Source organism: Helianthus annuus, chromosome 5 (assembly GCF_002127325.2).
Source record: "Helianthus annuus cultivar XRQ/B chromosome 5, HanXRQr2.0-SUNRISE, whole genome shotgun sequence".
NCBI lineage: Eukaryota > Viridiplantae > Streptophyta > Magnoliopsida > Asterales > Asteraceae > Helianthus > Helianthus annuus.
In genome coordinates this window covers 85,407,271-85,427,412 of record NC_035437.2, presented here as the reverse complement: position 1 = coordinate 85,427,412, position 20,142 = coordinate 85,407,271, and the positions used below count along the sequence as shown (strand labels likewise).

At 33.5% G+C, this 20,142-nt stretch overlaps 1 protein-coding gene and 3 long non-coding RNA genes across 19 annotated transcripts; all 4 read left to right on the top strand.

Annotated features, from left to right (window-relative positions):
* Positions 1–7,299: 7,299 nt before the first annotated feature.
* On the top strand, positions 7,300–8,153 carry LOC110938789. The gene is made up of 4 exons (XR_002591692.2): positions 7,300–7,372; positions 7,460–7,521; positions 7,842–7,909; positions 8,021–8,153. It is a non-coding gene; the product is annotated as an uncharacterized LOC110938789 (long non-coding RNA).
* Positions 8,154–8,232: 79 nt separating this feature from the next.
* Positions 8,233–9,324, top strand: LOC110938790. Its single transcript, XM_022180866.2, has 3 exons — positions 8,233–8,447; positions 8,657–8,737; positions 9,250–9,324. Exons 1-3 carry the CDS (start codon positions 8,271–8,273, stop codon positions 9,301–9,303), a joined length of 312 nt encoding a protein of 103 aa, XP_022036558.1. The 5' UTR covers positions 8,233–8,270; the 3' UTR covers positions 9,304–9,324.
* A 483-nt stretch (positions 9,325–9,807) lies between these two features.
* Positions 9,808–10,741, top strand: LOC110938791. Its single transcript, XR_002591693.1, has 4 exons — positions 9,808–9,872; positions 9,964–10,104; positions 10,277–10,410; positions 10,550–10,741. It is a non-coding gene; the product is annotated as an uncharacterized LOC110938791 (long non-coding RNA).
* Positions 10,742–11,259: 518 nt separating this feature from the next.
* Positions 11,260–19,676, top strand: LOC110938792. 16 transcript variants are annotated; one of them, XR_004892977.1, is made up of 15 exons: positions 11,260–11,506; positions 11,709–11,778; positions 11,932–12,028; positions 12,367–12,441; positions 12,777–12,821; positions 12,929–13,515; positions 13,926–13,970; positions 14,133–14,338; positions 14,482–14,561; positions 14,692–14,738; positions 15,456–15,689; positions 15,778–15,939; positions 16,929–17,096; positions 17,170–17,331; positions 17,487–17,780. It is a non-coding gene; the product is annotated as an uncharacterized LOC110938792 (long non-coding RNA). The 16 variants fall into 16 exon arrangements; XR_004892972.1 differs by adding an exon at positions 19,548–19,676 and having other exon boundaries at positions 12,929–14,338; positions 17,487–17,588; XR_004892969.1 differs by having other exon boundaries at positions 11,260–11,353; positions 11,497–11,506; positions 12,929–14,338.
* The last annotated feature ends 466 nt before the right edge of the window (positions 19,677–20,142 follow it).

Sequence of the window (20,142 nt, the reverse complement as noted above, 5' to 3'; positions counted from 1 at the left end):
TGCCACTTAAACTGATTATGCAACATATTTAGGCATATAATACTTGTCATAGGACTAGTTAGGCGTCTCGAATGCGCTTTCGCGCGAACGACGCGTTAAAGTAGCGTAAGCTACTTAATGGGTCGTAACGGGTCGTAAGCACTTAGGATAGGTTCCGATTTAGAATGTAGGCTTTGTTAAACCATATCACATGAGTTCCAATGCTCATTTGGTTTACAAGACCTCATTCTACCTGATCTTCCGATTTAGGTGTCAATCTATTAACTAGCGATTCGATTACTAAGTACTACTTAATTTCCTTGGTTTGCCTGAGCTTCGTTAAGTTCATTAGATCGAGGATACTTTCCAAATCAATGTGAGTACATAGTTCCCCTATTTTACTGCTTTCGACTGTTTTGGGGTGATTCATATGTGCTAAACGATTTCGAGTTTTCTAAACAAATGCTATGGTTTATATTAAACACAACGATTTGAACACAAACCACTGGAACTAGTTGAACTATTTGAACCACTGGAACTATTTGAAACACTGGAACTATTTGAACCACTAGAACTATTTGAACCACTTGAACTATTTGAACTATTGGGACTATTTGATCTATGTGAACTACCTGAGCTATTTGAACCATTGGAACTTTTTGATCTATGTGAACTATTTGAGCTATTTGAACCGTTGGAACTATTTGATTTATGTGAACTACTTGAACTATTTGAACAATTGGAACTAGTGAACTATTAAACAATTGGGTTATGGTAAGTGATTAGGTAACGGGGCAGGTGTAATGTGTTAAAGGCATGATGGATACGCCACTGGTACTTCCTATATATAAGTGCTTTTAACACATTACATATCGTTGCGTTATCTAGATCACATGGTCGAATGTTTTCAAAACAAAGTTACACTATAAGGTTTTCCTAACGATATAAACCATACGAGTTTTATTAAGAGAACAATTTATGATTTGGTTTACTTAAACAAATGTTTTGGGTTAAGATTCACGGCAACAAGATTTTATAAACTATAACCACTTATTTTGAGCTGGTTATTCATATTGCTATACCAAACTCTTTTCAAAACAAGGTTTTTCGATAAACGACTCTTGTAGTCAAACGAGGTATTGTAACATGTAAACGAGCCATGAATCCAACACTCACACAAAACCTAGTTACTCGCCGGCATTTTTATGCTGACGTATTTTCACATATGTTTCAGGTACTATAGTTTGATGATGTTTGACGATGATTATGATGCATGCTCACATAGGAACGGACGAGGCCTTAGTGACTCAATAACAATGAAAGACAATTTGTTCATATTTTGCTTTTGATTTCAATACAATGTAATAAACTTAATTCAACAAAACAAAACTTCAATCCATGTGTTGTGAAACAATGATTCTGTTACGAAACTCCCTGAAGTTTCTGCCGCGGTTTGTTGTTTTAACGCGGTCGGGGTGTGACACTAAAATCACAAGATCAACATCAACAACTTCATAAGATACATCAAACAACACTAAAATTACTTGTTTTCACTTAAATTTTGTTTGATTTTCATGTTATCATCTTTTAAAGTTTATGTTCTTAGATGGTATAACTTATACGTAACCTTAACATGAAGTAAAGATGAGTATATGAAGCTTACCACTAGCTCTTGTGGCCAGGGAAGTGGCAAAGAACTCAAGAAGAAGAAGATTGAAGAAGATGTGGTGGATAAAAGCTCCTCCAAGTGGTCTTTCACCTTCCAATGCTTCACACCTTCTGTCACACCCCAACCGATGGCGGAATCATCGGGATGTGGCATGATGCGAATAGGTTGCTCGAGAGAATCCATAACGACTAATTATGACAATATTTAATAAGGTTCAAATTTCCTATATAATCAAACAAATATTCTCACAAAAACGAAACGAAATTTAGTAGTTTCTCAAGCAACAAAACAAGACATAACAAAACTTGCAATTAAGTTTAGGTGGGTTTCTAGCATTCCTAAACCATTTCCAGCAGTGATCCATCAACCTGTCACATACGTTAAAATAAAAGTCAATACAATAATGTAAAGGTGAGTACACAAGTTTGCATAACTATAGTAATAAAGCGTTTACGCATAACCAGCATGTAACATGTAAAGGGACGAATCAAGTAAGCTATCGACAATGATACAAGCTAACCAACATGACTGCGAGTAGAGTATGCACGATACATGTTCACCGTAGTGAGCACGTAAAGTAAGTAATCCTTAACAACCCCTGAATAAACAGGTGCTGAGTCCAAACTATAGTACTATCGTTGCTAAGGGTGGTTAAGCTTTCACTGTTCCGGAGTGTTTATCACGTTAAAATGATTACGTTTACGTAACCGTTTGCGTTTAACTTTCCAGAAAGTGATTAAGAGCTCGAAATCGAACAAGAATCGAAATATGAAATTGTCAAACATAATAAACAAATATTGGGATCAAAACACCATGTTTCGTTGATATTTGATATTGTTCTACATCGTACAGTGTTTATAAGAGCATAATTGTCACACCTAGTCCCGATGAACCTCACATGGATGATGAGGATGCCTATAACGATTGGGTTATGTATACCGAGGACTCCACGCAAGCCTCATGCCTCATGTTGGGAACTATGATTCCCGAAATTCAAAAGGATTTTGAACATCACGGGGCATACAACATGATTACCCAATTGAAGGAAATGTTCCTACAACAAGCAAGGGTAGAACGTTTCGAAACGGTTGGAGCGCTTCATGCATGTCGAATGGAGGAAACCCAGTCGGTATCATCTTATGTCCTTAAGATGAAAAGCAACATTGATCGCCTCGAAAGGCTCAATTGTCCCGTCTCTAAAGAGTTGGCTACGGATTTGATCCTCAACTCTTGAACAAAGAAATTTGAGGCGTTTGTTATGAACTACAACATGAATGGTGGAGGTAGAGATAGATGGTGGCGGTGGTGGAGGTGGAGATGGATGGTGGCTGTTTTGTTATACAGAAGAGATCCAGAGAGAAATAGGTAGAAGAAGTGGGGTATTTATTTTCTTTAAATAAAATAAAAAAATGACCATTTTACCCCTGAGGAAAAGGATAAAAATCAGGATTTTTTTGAGAGAAATCTGAGCTGACTTCATTTTTGGATCAAAATGGCAATAAAAGTGAAATCATAGGGACACATATGCAAAAGGTTTTCAAATATGGATTAATGTAACAAAAGTGACCAAACATTAGGAATCAAAATGGTAGTTTACTTTTCTTCTTTCTTAGAGTACAGAGATTTTTGTTTTGCCTTGAAGCTGAATTTCGCATTTGAAATACTTCCATTTTCGGAAGATTTCCTGCAGATTTTATCTTTGACCCATGTTTCATAGAAAATTGATTTTTTAAACATGCATCTTATTTATAAATAATTCTTACGGGAGTTTATAAATGATTTTACTAATGAATATTTTATTTTGTTTTTCACTTAAATATTTCGAAGCCTTTAGTACCATTCATGTTGATATTGAAGCAACTTGAACTTTTTACTTCTTTTGTTCTAAAAAAATTGTCCAATAGATAGTGTGGTCGATCCATTGTTGAAACGTGGTATACATCGCACTACTATGGCATCGATCATAGTCTTCTAGGTTTACATCTTGTACATATTAAGGGTGAAACACGTGGCTCGATCCATAGTGGTTATGCTCATCGCCCTTGAAGCTTCTTCTTATTTCCTTATTGATCCCTTTTGAGTTTATTAGTTGACTTGGAGTTTTGGGAGAATAATATAAGATCATATAAACTTTACGTCGTATTTAAAAAGACAAATTTGATTCACTTTCTAAAATCATCAAACTAGAGACATGTTTATTATGTATTCACCAACAATTTTTTTTTGGTAAAGCAGATGCTATTGATCCGTTAGTGGCGCCGTTCGCCATGATTTTTTTTTACAAGTAGATGTGTATATTATAAACACAGCCGTAAAAAATCATGGCGAACGGCGCTCCGTGGGGTGTAGTTTTTTACACCACAAGTTTGGTGAAATAAAAAGAAAAAAGAAAAAAAATTAAAAAACACCAAACTTGTGGTGTAAAAAACTACACCCCACGGAGCGCCGTTCGCCATGATTTTTTACGGCTGTGTTTATAATACACACATCTACTTGTAAAAAAAAAATCATGGCGAACGGCGCTCCGTGGGGTGTAGTTCTCGCGGTTCTTACAACTCGAGGTGGTTCTCATTCTAGCAGCCCCCTATATATATATATATAGTGGAGGGTTCAAATGAGAAGAATTTTTTTGTAAGAAGAAAAAAGAAAAAGTTTCAACCAATAAGAATGCTTCATTCTACTTCATTTAATATTTGCATTTAATTTTAATATAAGGGTATATTGGTAAACTTACAAAAATCATTAATTTGTATTCTTCTCCTTTAATAACTAACTAAATTAAATTTGTAACTCCTTTTCAAAATATATACTTTTTCCAAATTAAAAAAAAAAACTTAATTTAAAGTGTAGAATAAATTAGTAGTTGTGTAGGATAAATTACGAGTTGTATAGGATATATTTCGAGGTGTGTAGGATAAATTTGGACTGTGTAGGATAAAATTCTATAATGTGTAGGGTTTATGTAGGAAAATTTTGATATGTGTAGGTTTTGTAGATCATATGTAGGATAATTAATGATTAATTAACTAATTAATTAAAGAGTTAAAAATTAATGATGTGAGTTATAAATGAAATAATATTTTACTATTATGCCCTTTCTTCTTTTTCTTCTCACATTAAATTTCTTCTCAAATGAACCTTCCCATATATATATATATATATGTATGTATAAAGGATACCTTTGAACAAATATGTGGATACCTCTAAAAAATAAGACACTTTAATTTATTAAAATTCCAAAATTTTATAAGCCCAAAACTTTTAACACCAAACTTATATAATAATTAAGCTCAAATACAGTATGCTATAATTGAAAGATACTCAACTGATAAACATAGCCCAAGCCTCAAAACAAATTTTTTATTGTCGTTTTTTTTATTATTGTATGATTGCACAATAATTTTTTTTTGAACTCTAAATTAATGGGTTAGCTCCGCCACTAATTCATATGTTATTCGAGATGACATGGCAAATCTCATCAGGGACGATAAGTCTCTTGGTTGTTTCGGGGACACCTAAGTTGAATCTTACTACTCTGATCGAGGAAACCTTAACGATAGAAATCAAGTCTACAAGTGGTTATTGTAACACTCTTGAGTTCTTAAGAGAAGTCCAAAAGTCTCGTCTCATAAACCACTAACACATTTTACGCGCATTAAGTGATGCATGATGATAAGAGAATCCTACAATTAGTGTTTGAGTGGAAGTAATTTTAGGTTGTATGACCTTTAAGTCTCCACTCAATGTGAGAAAAACAGAAATACTAATTGGTGTGTATTTCTAAGAGCTCATTTAACATAATCGAATCACCCTTTAACGTAATTCAAATTTAGCATGATATTTCAATATTGTTTGGATTGAAATTTAAAGAATAAATTATTGCAGTGGAGTCAAAGTCTCGGTTTTGGACCCTTCTTTGAATAAGATAATTTTTATTTTAGAGGGAGATGGATGAAACAACACAAGAACAATAATTGAGGTCAATTCTGGTCTGCGTTTAAATACGAGTCGCCATCGGTCCCGCTATCAGTTATAAAGACATATGTGTCACGTTACCCGGTATCACACTCATAATAATATAGACAAATTTGCTATCTAAGTAAAATTACTTAGCTTTTTAAAATTTTAGGATAAATATATTCCTTTAACACAGTGACGGATCCATGATTTATTTCTATGGGTTCATTTTTTTACGGTGGTAAGATTTTTAAAAACCAAATGTTTGAAATTTCGGGCGGGTCAAGTTGTTTTCGTTTAAATGGTTTGCACAAATAAACACACAAGATTTGTACACAATTAAACAAACAAAAATACTAATTGTAGGTATGGCTTACCAAAACATAACTATGTTACCTCTATAAGAATTATCTAACCTACATCGCATATGCTATGAACTGAACATATCATATAAGGATGTATCAAACACGAAAAGATTTCTTGATATCTACATGTTTGAGCACAACTTAGAAAATCACGTAATCTAGGCATATTATCATCAACTTGAATGATAAACAATAGCAATTTACTCCGGTATCAAATGATATACAAACGCGATTCATAACGTCCCTTGTATTGCAATTACTTCAGTTTTGATGTCATTCTATCTAGGGATGAGCACGTTACCCGTTCGCTACAGAAAAACAGAAAAAGTGGGTACCAGTACTGTACTGAATACACTGGTTCGGTACCGTACCTGTACGATATAGGTATTTACTTAATATTTTACCCGTAAATACCGGTATCATCAATAATAAAAACTAACTATGTCAAAACCTAAGCTACATCTAAATCCCAAGTGCCATGAAATTGCAATAATCTAAAATAAGAAAATTAAAATTAAAAAAAAGATAAACAAATGCAAGAATAATTTTAAATCTACCTCCTATGAAGAGAGGGTATAAATATAAAAGATGGATCCAAGAATGAGGTAGGGCTCCTTGCTTTCTTCTTGATGATCTTAAGATACTTGGATAAAAATGAAAAAAATAAAGATGGAAAGTGGCTAGGATTTTTGAGACAGATAGTGTTACAAATAACAAGGAAATGAGGTGGAATTAGTTTTTAAAATAGGTCTTCATTGTGTTAATTAGAAAATATTATGGTAACGTTGATGATAGTGTAAATCTCACAATCTATATATATTAATAAAGGAGATGATTTGGGCTATTTGTCCTTGGATGGTGAAGCCAATTTGATGATGTGACAAGCATTGGTTTAGTGGACTTTGATTTTGGGAGGGAATCCATCTCAATTCTCAATACACAAACCAAAATTCTAAAAACACAAACCAAAAAAGAAGTGAACGCGGGATCCGGCAATTTTCGGGTCGGATGTATGGGTTTTCCAAACCCGTGTATATAAGGCATCTAAAAAACCTAAACTTCTCTACATCCACATTCTTCTCCTTCGCCGCATCATACTTGAAACCCTAGATTCACATCTCAGCTACGCTATTCCAGATCATATTGCCTCTTCTGCAATTTCTCTCACATCTCAGTTCTTCCAGGTATGTTGATTTTGTATTTGATATGGATTTATACCTTTCTTCTTGCTCTCAAACCCTATTGTATCTTCCCCATTCACGTTTCCTAAATTTGAGTTTTTTTCTTTTTTTTTTGCAATCAAACACTAATTTCTAATCACCAAACCCTAATCCCGCTACGCAGTTCTCCCTCAACCTCGGTTCCACCATTCAGCGATTTCACTTTGGATCTTGATGATTAGGTAATGAATGTGAGTGATTTCACTTTGAATCTTGATGTTTTGTATCAGAATTCCTATATTTTATAATGTGTTTTTCTTTCTTCAAAGTTCAAAAGGTAGATTGTATGAGGATATGAACACTTCTCTCGCCATTGAAGAATATATAAACGGTACAGTTGTTTGTAAATTTTTTTGGATATGAATTATTTCTGTACATTGGTTATTGTATGTATACAAGTATTAGGTTTGATATCCAGTATTTTGTTTACAATTTAAAAGTTTTAAGACGCACACCAAGTGCTTGATGAAATGCTACAACAAAAGTGATTACTATTTCACATGTTACTAATTGGGTTCTTAGTGTTCCTTGCTCTTTGATTACAAATTTATTTTAGATGTAATTTAATTTTTCTATAATAGTCTATACATTATAATAGTTATACATATAAGTTGCTTTCTAATTGTTGATGTCAACTTTGTTCCAAAACAGTTATGGAATATGTCGCTGGAGGAGAGCTATTTGACAAGTTTGTAGCGCAACGCTTCAGTGACGATGAGGTTCTACTACCACGTATACCAAAGGATTTATTTGTTTTAGATGATACATGTAAATCATTCTGGCTTCAACTTATGTGTCGCTTACCCAACTTTGCTAAATTTTTTTTGTAGAGATATAATGACTTTACTTATGTGAAAAGATACATTAACTGAAGAGGAAGCTTGGTTTTATGTCGGAGAAACTGTTTTGGCAATCGAATCCATTCACAAACATAACTATATTCAGAGGTTATAACAATTTTCCTTAATTCACTTCATACAAACATGTGACAGGTTTTTTTTTTTTATCAGAAATGTAATGTTTTTTAACTGTGACACGGATATTAAACTTGATAACTTGCTGCTTGATAAATTCGGCCACATGAAACTATCAGATTTTGGATTATGTAAACCGTTAGACTGCACTAATCTTCAGCAAAATGATTTCACTGCTGCAAAGAACTTAAGTGGGGCTCTTCAAAGTGACGGACGCCCTGCTATACCGAGACGCACTCAACAGGAGCAACTGCAACATTGGCAGAGAAATAGGAGGATGCTGGTATGTTATTTTTGTTTAGAGTAAAATGCGATTTTTGTCGCTGAGGTTTGGCCAGTTTTGCGACTTTTGTCCAAAGGTTTGTTTTTCCGCATCTAGAACCAAAAGTTTTGATGAATAGTAGGACCCGATGTTAACATGTGTGTGTAGGCAATTGATGAATATTGAATGTATATGTTACAAATAAAGATATGTATGTTGTGTTGATGTAGATTGGAGCTCATCAATTCAAGGTTAGCAATGGGGATTGCATATTCACAGAAAAGTTAAAGTTCTATGAAGTGAATGATAAGGTTAGCTTAGCTTGAATTTACTCTAGAATATGGTTATGTTTACTATTTCATTAGCAGATATAAGCACACATGTCTTGTATTGAGAAAGCATGTAAATTTGCTCTTTTTAATTTAAACAAGAGGCGGTTAGAGTATGAACACGTTAGGTGTTTTTCTTGATGGTGTTGTAGAAGAGCAAGTAAGAATAATTTGACCATACGCTTTCATCGCTTATAATAATTATATAAACCTGAAGCTTTATAATAATAAAATCACTTCTTATTTGTATGAGTATATAAGCAATAAGAATCACTTAAAAATAAATGGGATTGATGCATTCTTTCAGATCATTAAATTGTATTTAGTTTTTAATTTGATGAATTGCAATGATGCTATTACCCCACATTGAATGAAGTTTATCTTTATTGGGTGGAATCATAATTTGTGTAGTTCCGTAGAAGTTTTAGGCTCTTACAAATAGTTTATTTTTTCTAATGAAAATGAGTTTCACATTCTTTTCTTCTTCTTTGCAGGCCTTAGATGCAAAATTAATTATCTTTAAGAAAAAGAGAAGAAAGAATTATTGATGAATAAAATGTCATAGACAGGTAAAGATAGATGTTTGCTATTTCAACCCATTTAATTATAAATTGGTTGATCTGGGTTAATTGGGTTGATCTGGGTTATGTTCTATTTTAATGGGTCAAATTGTTAAAATAATGCTAAAAATATGAATTGAAAACTATCTACAGATTGTTTTTGCTAATCACTTTCTCCACAACTTAATATTGTTTTTGCTAATCACTTTCTCCACAACTTAATTATTATAATAACACTATCGTGTGTGCTGTCATGTTTGAAATGTTAATTGCATACATTATAACATTGATTAATCAATTTTAATTTGTATCAATGCGTTTCGCAGAGGTTAGTTTACTCACCATGTTAAATCCGTGTCAATGTCTAATTTTACTTCACAAGAAGTTGAAGCCCTTAAAGAAGGCAGTAATCAGGTACAGATATCATCTAATATTATTTTCAGTCGGGGGAATTTATTTATTTACTCACACGATATTTACAATTTACTTCTCCAGCGTGCAATGGAAACATTTATAAGAGATTGGGACCCACAAGAACATAGACTTCTACATAACAGGTGATGCACTTTTATACTTTTACGTTTTTACATTTAGTGTTTGAGTAGAAAGAATGTTAATTTAGTTTTTTATGCATGCTCGCTATTACAGCAATGTGGAGAAAGTTTGAGATTTTATAAAGAGTGTCTACGTGGATAAGAAGTTTTTCACTTCAAAGGCGTCCGGAAAACCTCCTAGAGATGCAATGGATGGTTCGGTTCTATATTGGATGTGATGGAAGTTGTTTTGAAGGTAGTTTATTCCTACTTCGTATATTGTGTTTGAATATATGTTGTAGTAGTTGGTTGTGAAAGATATTGGAGAGACTTTTTATGGTGTGATAAATTGGAGAGACTTTTTGTTGCTGTTAATAGTATATGTTGCACAATAAAAGAACTTTATTTTGTTTATTATGGAATGACAGGCATTTGCACCAAGGAGGTACTATGAAATCGACCTCCATTAACGGCGTGAAGATGTATACAGTTGTAGGATAACATCGCTCGCTGGCCACTTGGCTACCGCCGAAGAAGCTTAGAGCTCTTCGCAAAGACAAAAGTATGGATTTTGCTTATTGTTTTTAGTTTCGTTAATAAACTTGATTGTGAATTTGATCTGTTAGATGTGGTACTTTTTTTTCATTAGCTATACAAGAATTGTTGTATTCTTTATTTAATGGTGTTATTTCTATGAAAAGATTACACGGAAAGGGTGGATTTGATCCAAGATTTAAGATTTGTCAACGTTCTAAAGCCATTGGTACATAATTGCACGCCAATTACTCGACAAAATGTCTCAATGAAGTGCTGCCATAAAAATTGAAGTCATAACGATGTCCAGCAGAGTTCCAGCAATAAGCAACTAACACACTTCTACTACAAATTGCACCACCAATATATAAGTTTAAGTGCACAAGAATTGTTAATTTGCAAAAAAAAAAAAAAGAAAAAAAAAAGAAACCATTTAAATATTTTATACTCTATTACAAGAATCGATATTTTGTCAAAAATCCAATTTATGGAGTGGATTTGGTCCACCAGGCACAAGTTGCTCTTATTCGTTCACTTGATTTAGTTGTCTAACCTTCATAGCTGCATTGCCTTATTATTACTATCGTATTGTTTTTATATGAATTAAATATTTAAATTTCCTTACTTGTGTTAAATATATTTACTAATTTTTCTGTTGCTTTATTAATAATAATTTTTTAGTAAAAGTAAATTATAAATGTGCATCATAACCCGTCAATAAGTTTATAGTTTGTACATAAAATCATGGGACCGCCATTGGTACGGCATGGTAGCATACTGGGTCGGACTTTTTTGGTCTCACATAATAACCCATTAACAATATGGATATTATATAAGGTTTCATAACCTCATTTCTCTAAACCCTAGGTATCAGCCACCATGTTCCTCCTCCTTCTTCCTTACAATTCCTTTCAAAATGTTCCTCCTTCTTCTTCATTGTTGTTCTACGATTCAAACTCTACAATCGATCGGTATGTATTAATCATTTTGATATCTGTTATTTTGATTGTTAATTTCATCTATCTTTGTTGGTTTATCCCATCTTTATTATTAATGTTGTTTATATGGTTTTTTCACATATAATCGGCGATTCCTTTATTGTTACGATTCCAAGTGTAAATCAGGTTAGTATTATTTGTTATTCCAATTGTTATTATGTTATATACTTGATCGTTCTTTCCCATTTGTAACGTGAATGTTTATATAATTTTTTCACATGTAATCAGCGGCGATTGTTTCCGGTTCTTATTCCATAAGTAAATCATTTCAGTATTATTTGTGATTCCGATTGTTAATTTTGTATATCTTTCATTCTTATGTGGCTAGATTTATATGTCATGCCAATTTTTTGGGGAAAAATAATCGAAACCTTGCTGAGTGCGACATTTATCATCAGGTTAGAAATAAAAAAAATAGTATCTTTGCATTATAGTTTCCCTTTAATTTCTTTGTTGATTATATGTGGTTTAAGATTCAAACTTAATCACCATCGTTGTTTCTTTGTTTTTTGACCTCCATCTGCTACTGATATGTTTTTTAATTGAAATAGGTATGAAACTTCTATTTATTTATGGCTGACCTCCATATCTCTCTACCTATTGACTTGGATCTGCATATTCAATCAAGAATCTTTAAAAACATCTAAGGTAAAACTACATGATGATGGTTAAATATTGTTTGTTTATGTTGTTCGATCTTCAATTTATTCAAGAAAAGTTAAGCTTTTGATGTTGAAAACCGTTTCGGCAGTTGGTAATGTTTGTTGTTGTTCTTATTTTTTGTAGATCATTAGACATATAGAGAAGGTATGTAAACAATATTAGATTGTTATGTGTTTTAAGTATTTTAACTCAATTTTAAAGAATTTTCATGTATTTTTTGTTTTGTTGTTTATGATTTACATTATCTGATTTGAATGTTATGAGGGGATTATTTTTTGTGGATGTCTTTATTGAGTGATGTTGTTATTGATTCTTTTGTTTAGGTTTAAATTTTTTCATGAATAAACCTAAATGTTATGCCACTGCCGGACTATCAATCTTCGTCGAACATGTTACAGGTAATTTTCTTTTGATAGTTTTTTGTTTTCTTAATTTTTGATCCCTTATAGTTTTAGGTTTCATCGTTTATGCTCAGTTTTTTTTACTGTCTTTTTTTTAGTAATAAATTTTGTATTGTATTAATTATCAATCCATTAAAGAATTTGTATATTTTTATTGTCTGATATGTTTTTTTTCGGAATATTGATTGTGTTTCTAAAAATAAATATTTTTTTTAAAATTTTTTGAAATCGTTCCTTTTTTTTCTTTTATAAGTTTCTCCCGTTATTATGAGTATGTTTCTATAAATAGTTTACCATTTTATTTTTTTTAAGCGTTCATAATTAAATTGCAGATATGGATCAGAGTAACAACAATCCTTCATTTTAAAGCTGATTGAGTAAGATGATCCATTATTTTTGGTATGTTTATTGGTTTTCTAATTACTATTTATATTTTAATATAGCTGATGTTTATCTTTTGTTTTATTTTTTAATAAACTCATAGGAAATACCTAATGACTTTGCTTCAATGATGTGGGGAGAGCAACCACCTTAAAAATAATCTGTTAAGATTGTTGATGGCAACAAGTTATGGTTTGTAAGACGGAAAAAAACTGATTTGGGCCCTGTACTTGGTGATGGCTTCACCAAAGTTGTTTGGGACAGTCGTATAACAAAAAATGACTATCTTATGTTTCAGTCATATTTTTTTCATCACTCTTTAAATTTCCAGTAACTTTTCATGTATTGTACTATCATTTCTACGTATTTTCATGTTTTCCATTGATGATAAACCTATGTTAGTTTTAATTATTTTTTTAGAAGATAAAAGTTTTGATTCTATAATTATAACCGTGTGTTATGATGTTTTATTTTAGCTTTCTGCTGGTGTTTAGAAAATGCATAATGCGTTCAAACAACTATATTCATCTTCTTCTGAACTTCCAATGAATGTCGTCGCTAATGATTGTTCCTTTGCTTCTTATTTTGTTTTATCATATATTATTTTTTAAAACATTGAAGAGACTAATGAAATTCTTTTTTCCCAAAATCTTTCAGATTTCAGATGTTGGTTCTCTTACATTATGAAAGGTAATTCCTGAATGACGTCTTGAACGTGTTAAAGTAGAAGTTAAAGAAGAAGTTGCTGCTTAAAGTGTTTAGTATTAGGGTTTATAAATGTTTTTTCTCAGTATTACATTTTATAAATGTTTACTTCTACAGACGTTCGTATCATCGATTAATCTACCCTATTCATCATGAAATTTTCATTTATTCATATATATGTATATATATTATTTTAGAAACATAGATTAACAACCCGGGAGTATTCCCGGGTTATAACCTAGTTATCTATATACTAATTATCTATATACTAATTTTAGAAGTTTGTGAACACTATCGCTTGACATGTGGCACATTCTCATTAGCTCTTTTTTTATCTTTCCTTTTTTTGTGTATAAATATGAATTTTTTTTTTGCATCTAATCATATTTGTGCAGCTGGTAATTTGGTTATGTGTTGGTTATTATGCTCCACTCACGGAGGTTCGATCCCTGGTGTTATTTTTTGTCTTCCCTATTTTATTCTTTTAGTACAGACAACAAATTGAGAGATGAACAACAGGGATAACTAAAAAACCTTAAATCGAATGAAGATGAACAACAGGGACAACTAAAGAACCCTAAATCGAATGATGGCTTTCACAGGTGGTGACGTATCGAGTTCAGGAGCCGAGCGCTACAAATTTTGGAGCGGAAAATCCGTTGTGTCCGTCGTCATTGACCAATCATTGGCTCCCTGTTTCTCAAATCAAAAAGCTCCACCAAAATCTCCAAAACATTATAATTATCCCCAATCGCGGTGTCATTGTTGAGTTGAATACGTTAACAACTGATGCGTTGGTCGGTCACAGGTAATTCCCCTCCTTCTCTTTTACGTTTATTGTTTAGGGTTTATGTTGATCTCAATAATTACCGTACTTTTTCTGTTTTGGGTTTATGTTGATCTCGATATTTACAATTGCCGGGTTTCACTCCGGCTATGGCGATGATGTAGAGTTACAGAGGCTGCAGTGGTGAAGATCAGGTTTACGACGACGTTTGTGGGGGTCAGCTGTGCTCCTGTGGCGATTTCAGGTATAATTATTCCTCTCGAGTATGTTTTCCGATTATACTCTATCAAACTCTTGAATTTAGTTAACCTTTTTATCCCATGTGTTTGGTTTGTTTCGTAATTTAAATATGTTCTTTTGGTTTGATTTCTCAGATGAGACAACTTTGAGCAGAGTTTCGCGTTGTTTCCAGAAAAGATGGGTAGGGTTTTAGTCTTTTTAGCTTTATTATATGTTTACAGACATAGGATTAAATGATTTGGTAATTAGTGTTGAAAGTGTTTTGGTTATCAATACATATCGACCCATTAGCAAAATTATTTGATGTTACCGATTTGATCCATTAGCGATGAAATATAACCTAAATCTGTTACATCCGAATTTGTAAATTATAAAATATGGCTGTCGCTGTGATCTTGAAGGTTAGCATTTATAAAAATAAACAGAATATATAACATGCTTATATGTTCATTCCTGCAACCTCATGTGTCAACAATGGTTATACACTTTCTAGATAGAAACATGTAAATTGTCTCGTAAAGTTTAAAGTTGGAATTTTATTTTAGCAGTTTTTTTCTTTCAAAAAGAATTCTAGAAAAACTCTTTGAATTTGCAGTAAGGTTTAAACTTAACTTCTCAAACAGATTTCTTTAAAGTCTATATTAAAAAAAACTATTTTTCCATAATTTTTAACTCCGATAACTTTTCTTGGCAGTAGCAACAACTGAGAGAAGGAATTCCTCTTCATATGCACAAAATGTCTTCACATATAGTGGTTGACCGAAAATCACACATAAATCATAAGACTGATACATCGAAACCGCGATGCTTTTCCATATTTCAATCTATTTGTTAGGTTTATATTATCCCCAATTAAAGTAGATTAGATCATCACTTATTGTTTGTAGTTGTATTACAGGTACTTGGATGAGCAGCGGTAGGTTGTTGGAAAGCCAAAATAAGTCCTGGACGACAATTGAGGGTTTTGAAGACAAGAACAAGGAACCGCGACAGGATATGGCGGTAATGGCAACAAAGAGGTGTCAAGGGTTTGGTTCTTAGGGCGTTCAATGGTTGTAGGCGGCTGCAGGAGCCGAGCTATCAGTGATTGGCAATTGAAGACGACGGTTGATGTGCATCTCCGACGAATGGGGTAAGTTCTAGTAACCTACGGTTCGTTTACACAGTGGTATGTGGTTGTGAAGGAACTGACCCAACAGTGATTTTGGTGCCATTGCTAGAGTGATGGGCCGAATATATTCCAAGGTACACCAAACACCACCTCCTTTGATCACTGCTGCTCGGCAGCCGAAGAGCGCCTCTGGCGCCAACAATCATCACCGCCACATGTACTCATTGCCGTGGCCTCGGCAACTTTTTGATGGGTTTAGGCCGGAAGACAAGTAAGTTATTCTCTATTACAATTAAGTAAGTTTATAGAGCAGTCTCCATTGCGATGTTCAATTTGGATAATTTCGTTGTTCAAACTTATTTATTTAAGACCTGGAGTATTTATTTGTTTTATCCTTCTGTTAAAAAAGTTTTCTCTGATGTGTATGCACTTGAACTTAAATACACCTTTAGTTAAACTATGCAACTAACTTTCGTCCTAACATGGGTTTCATTTTTTTCATCTGCCTTCTTTTCTTTTCTTGAAAGATTATGATGATCAAGATATTTCTTTTTTTTTACTTATTTTGAAAAAGTTTACATTATTAGATTTTGCAAAAAAATACAGAGATACGCAGAGCCATAGACACGCATATACTGTACACATCTAAGCTAAACAAATCGATCAATCTTTTTTATAATGATTAAGTTAAACATGAAGAGGATATTATGAAAATGTATCTTCTTTTAGTATTTCAACCATATTAGAATGATAGTTTAAAAAAAAAACAAGTTTACATATTTTTGTAAGGGAGTGCAACCGAGTTCCGCTCTAAAGTTGACCGTGATCATTGGCTTGAAAAGATATTGACAACTATGTAAAGCTTCTATCTTCAAACCAGAAGCATGTAAGATTTTTTAGTGCATGTATACTTATTGCTTATTTGGACTTGAAACGAACTAAACAAAGATTAATAAACATACTTGCTAAAAAGTTCATCGATTCCTTTATGGAATAGAGATTACATCTACGCTTTGCTGAAAGTGCTAAATACGTTTTCCATCCATTATCTAACATATAACATATTCAATAATTTACAAAACAGTTGAAAAAAGTGTTTGTTGATCAACAAAATTTGACCCCACTGTCACTTTTGGCATAATGTAATAATCACAATGTAAAATAAGAAACAAGTGTTAAAGAGTTAACCAATCTATACTATACTTGTTCTATGACCATCTATCTTTCCTTCCTTTACTTGCTTATAACCTTAAATAACAGATTTTGTAGGTTTTCTTCACAGGGATTCAGTTCTCATGTGGCTAACAACACCCCTGCAACCACAGAAAGCAAGAAGTCCTTGAATTTCAGCTGCCATAAAGATGCATAGAGTTAAGAAGAAGAAGGTTGCTCAAAAAATAAAGCAAGAGAAACAACTAAACCAGCATGGTATGATTTATTTGCAACATCTTTCAGTATAAGCCAATTAAATTCTGTACAAAATTTGTGATGCACTCTGCAGATTCTATGATCAAATATTCTCATCGACTGCAAGTCGATTTTGTTGGCTGTGGCACAAAAAGAAGGCCTTACACGCCGTGCCCCAAATGTAGTCAATCTATACCTGAAGTTGCACTGAATGGTTTTGCTCGCTTAGCGGGCAGCAGGAGAAAGCAAACATAATGTAAGTGAAGTGCTTTTTAATCCCAATTCCACGCTTCTAAATTTGTTAATACTAATTCCAAGCAAAAAAAAAAAAAAAAAAAAAAACCAACAACAACAACAACCTACACAAACATAGAATACAAATACTGACATTGGGCATATGTTCACTCACAGATTAAGATCCACCATCGAAAAGACCAGGTAAAGGCGGGCTGGTGGAGTAAAACTCGATTTGCTAGAGACGTCCTTCTTGCCCTCCTAAAAGAATAGGCAAAGGTGGGATAGTGATCTAAAACTAGCATGCTTATTTAATCACAGGGTGTTATTAACATGAGGAATACTTGCAACCATAACTAAATGAAACTAGCTTGTAATGTAGTGCAACGCGCGACCACGAATACCCCTAGTTATGATTTAATTATGTATATTTTTTCTTTCTTTATAAAAAAGATCTAAATTCTATCTAAACTAATTCATTTATATATATATATATATATATATAGGATTAGGTTCAAACGTGAACAAAATCCCAAGAGTGAACTGCGTGAACTGATTTGGGCCCTTGATTTTTATGATCTTGAGATTAAAGTGAGTGGCATGATGGTAATTATTTGGTTAATTTTTCCATTTAATTAAATACAAAAAGGGTATATGTGTAATTTCAATCTTAAATTGATTTCATAAATCTCTCACAAATCAAATCAAGGATTAGGAAAGATGTAACTTAATTCAATTATTAAAATAACTATTTGTTTAAATGCGATGTAGACATGTGTATTCTAATTTTGCCCTCTTTTTAATGCGATGTACACATGTGTATATCGTCTGTTTCTGTGATATCTCGGAATTTTTTTGTATTGAATGTTGATGTACACCTGTGAATTACTGCACACATATGTAAGATGCTGAATACACATGTGTACTATTCTATTTATATCTAAGTACACATGTGTATACCGTTGAAATATGAAGGTTACGTGGATCTTAAAAATCAAAATTTGAATTCTGGTGATGAAATCTGAAATAAAAATTAAAATTAAAATCTGGTGATTTGTTGTTTGTTTTGATAATTATCTTATTAATAAATGAACATAATGTGGATAATGAATTCAAATTAGGAAAGATGTAACTTAATTCAATTATTAAAATAATGATTTAAATCTAATTTTTTATATAATTACAATCCTACCCTTAACAACTAAAAAGGAAATCAAGGGTCCATATATATTCACGCAGTTCACTCTTAGGAGGTTGTTCACGCTGGAACCCTACCCTATATATATATATATATATATAGGGAGCCGCTGAAATAGAAACCACCTCCAGTTGTAAGAACCATGAGAACCACTCTTTATCAATCATATTTTGCCAACAAAAAGGGTAGTTTGGTCATTTACCCCAAATGTCAAATCTCACCATCTCTCTTCATTTATATCTCACTCTCTCTCTCTCTCTCTCTCTCTTCCTTTTAAATCTAACCATCTCTCTCTTCATTTTAATATCACCGTCTCTCTCTTCCTTTAAAATCTTCACCCTTTGTCTTCTTCCTCATTTGTGTCTTCACCCTATGCCATCAAGAGACACACAAACCTGTAAAGTTGATGGTGGTTGGCTGATGATGATGATGACCAGTACCCACCCCGGTTCTCCGATGATGATGGTGTTTCCGGCGACAACCACCAGCCAAACACTCCCCCCCTCTGTCTCTACAGTAATCGCCGGCCACCCACCAACCGTCGATGATGATGACCATACCCACCCCGACTGACCACCACCGCTTATCCCCTCTCCCACCTCCTTCTCCATTACCGCCGACACCTCTGATTTCCGATCACCTCGCTGCCGCACCCACCACCGGTCACATAAACCAACCGACTACCACCTACCACCGACCATCTCCGATTAACCTCCATCACGGCAACCACCTAGCTCACCTCTCTATTACACCACTGCCGCCCGACCACCGTGGGGCTCCGATTAAGACCCAAGTTCATAGTTTCTGTTAAATTTCAGTTGACTCGTGAATCCAGGTATGAAACTTTGTATTTTTAAGTTATTAAATGAAGATGTTTAGTTTTATTTTACTGAATTTTTGAAGATTGTTATGTGGGTATTGATTTGGTTATTGAAAAAGATGTTGGAGTGTAAAGATGTTCTAAAATAAGTAATTTTGGTTATGTAGGTATTGATTTTTCGTATAGAGATGTTCTAAAACAAGTAATTTTGGGGTTGTAGGTTGGAGTAGCGGCTCGGGTTTCGGTGGGTTTATGATGTTGCAACAGAGGTTGGTGCAGTGGGTTTGGTGGTGTGGCAGTGGTTGATGTCGATGGCTCCGATGTTGGGTTTTGAGGCCGACGGCTCCGATGTGCGGTGGGTGTGGGGGTGTGGCGGTGGGTTTGGTGGGTGTGGTGGTGTGGCAGTGGGTTTCGTGGTGTGGCGGTGGGTTTCGTGGGTTTTGATTTGTGTTCTTTTGAATCTGCAGGTTTTGATATGGTTGATTGGGTGGCGATGATGAAAAAAGAAACGTCGATTTTGATGACGATGGCGCGACAAGGACGACGGAGGGTAGGTTTTTTAAACCTGCAACCCCGCTTTTGCAGCCTTTTGATTATCAGATAATCTGAGCCAAACCCTATTTTTTATTTCGAGATACACTTTGTTTTGATGTTGTTGGTTTTTTATTTTTCACCCCGAGTCGATGATGATAACGATATATCTGAGACATCTCCCGAGTTTGCGATTTCTTGGTGCGTTCGTTTTTGTGTAAAAAAGTTTTTGTAAAAAAAAAAGTTAAACCGTAAAACTTTTAACGTAAAACGTAAACTTTTTA

Excerpts from the sequence above, each read along its gene's own strand:
- LOC110938790 (XM_022180866.2), top strand. The coding sequence starts at position 8,271 with ATGAAACTATCAGATTTTGGATTATGTAAACCGTTAGACTGCACTAAT. Across the intron at positions 8,448-8,656 it reads AGAGAAATAGGAGGATGCTG|ATTGGAGCTCATCAATTCAA; the intron begins GTATGTTATTTT and ends GTGTTGATGTAG. Across the intron at positions 8,738-9,249 it reads TCTATGAAGTGAATGATAAG|GCCTTAGATGCAAAATTAAT; the intron begins GTTAGCTTAGCT and ends TCTTCTTTGCAG.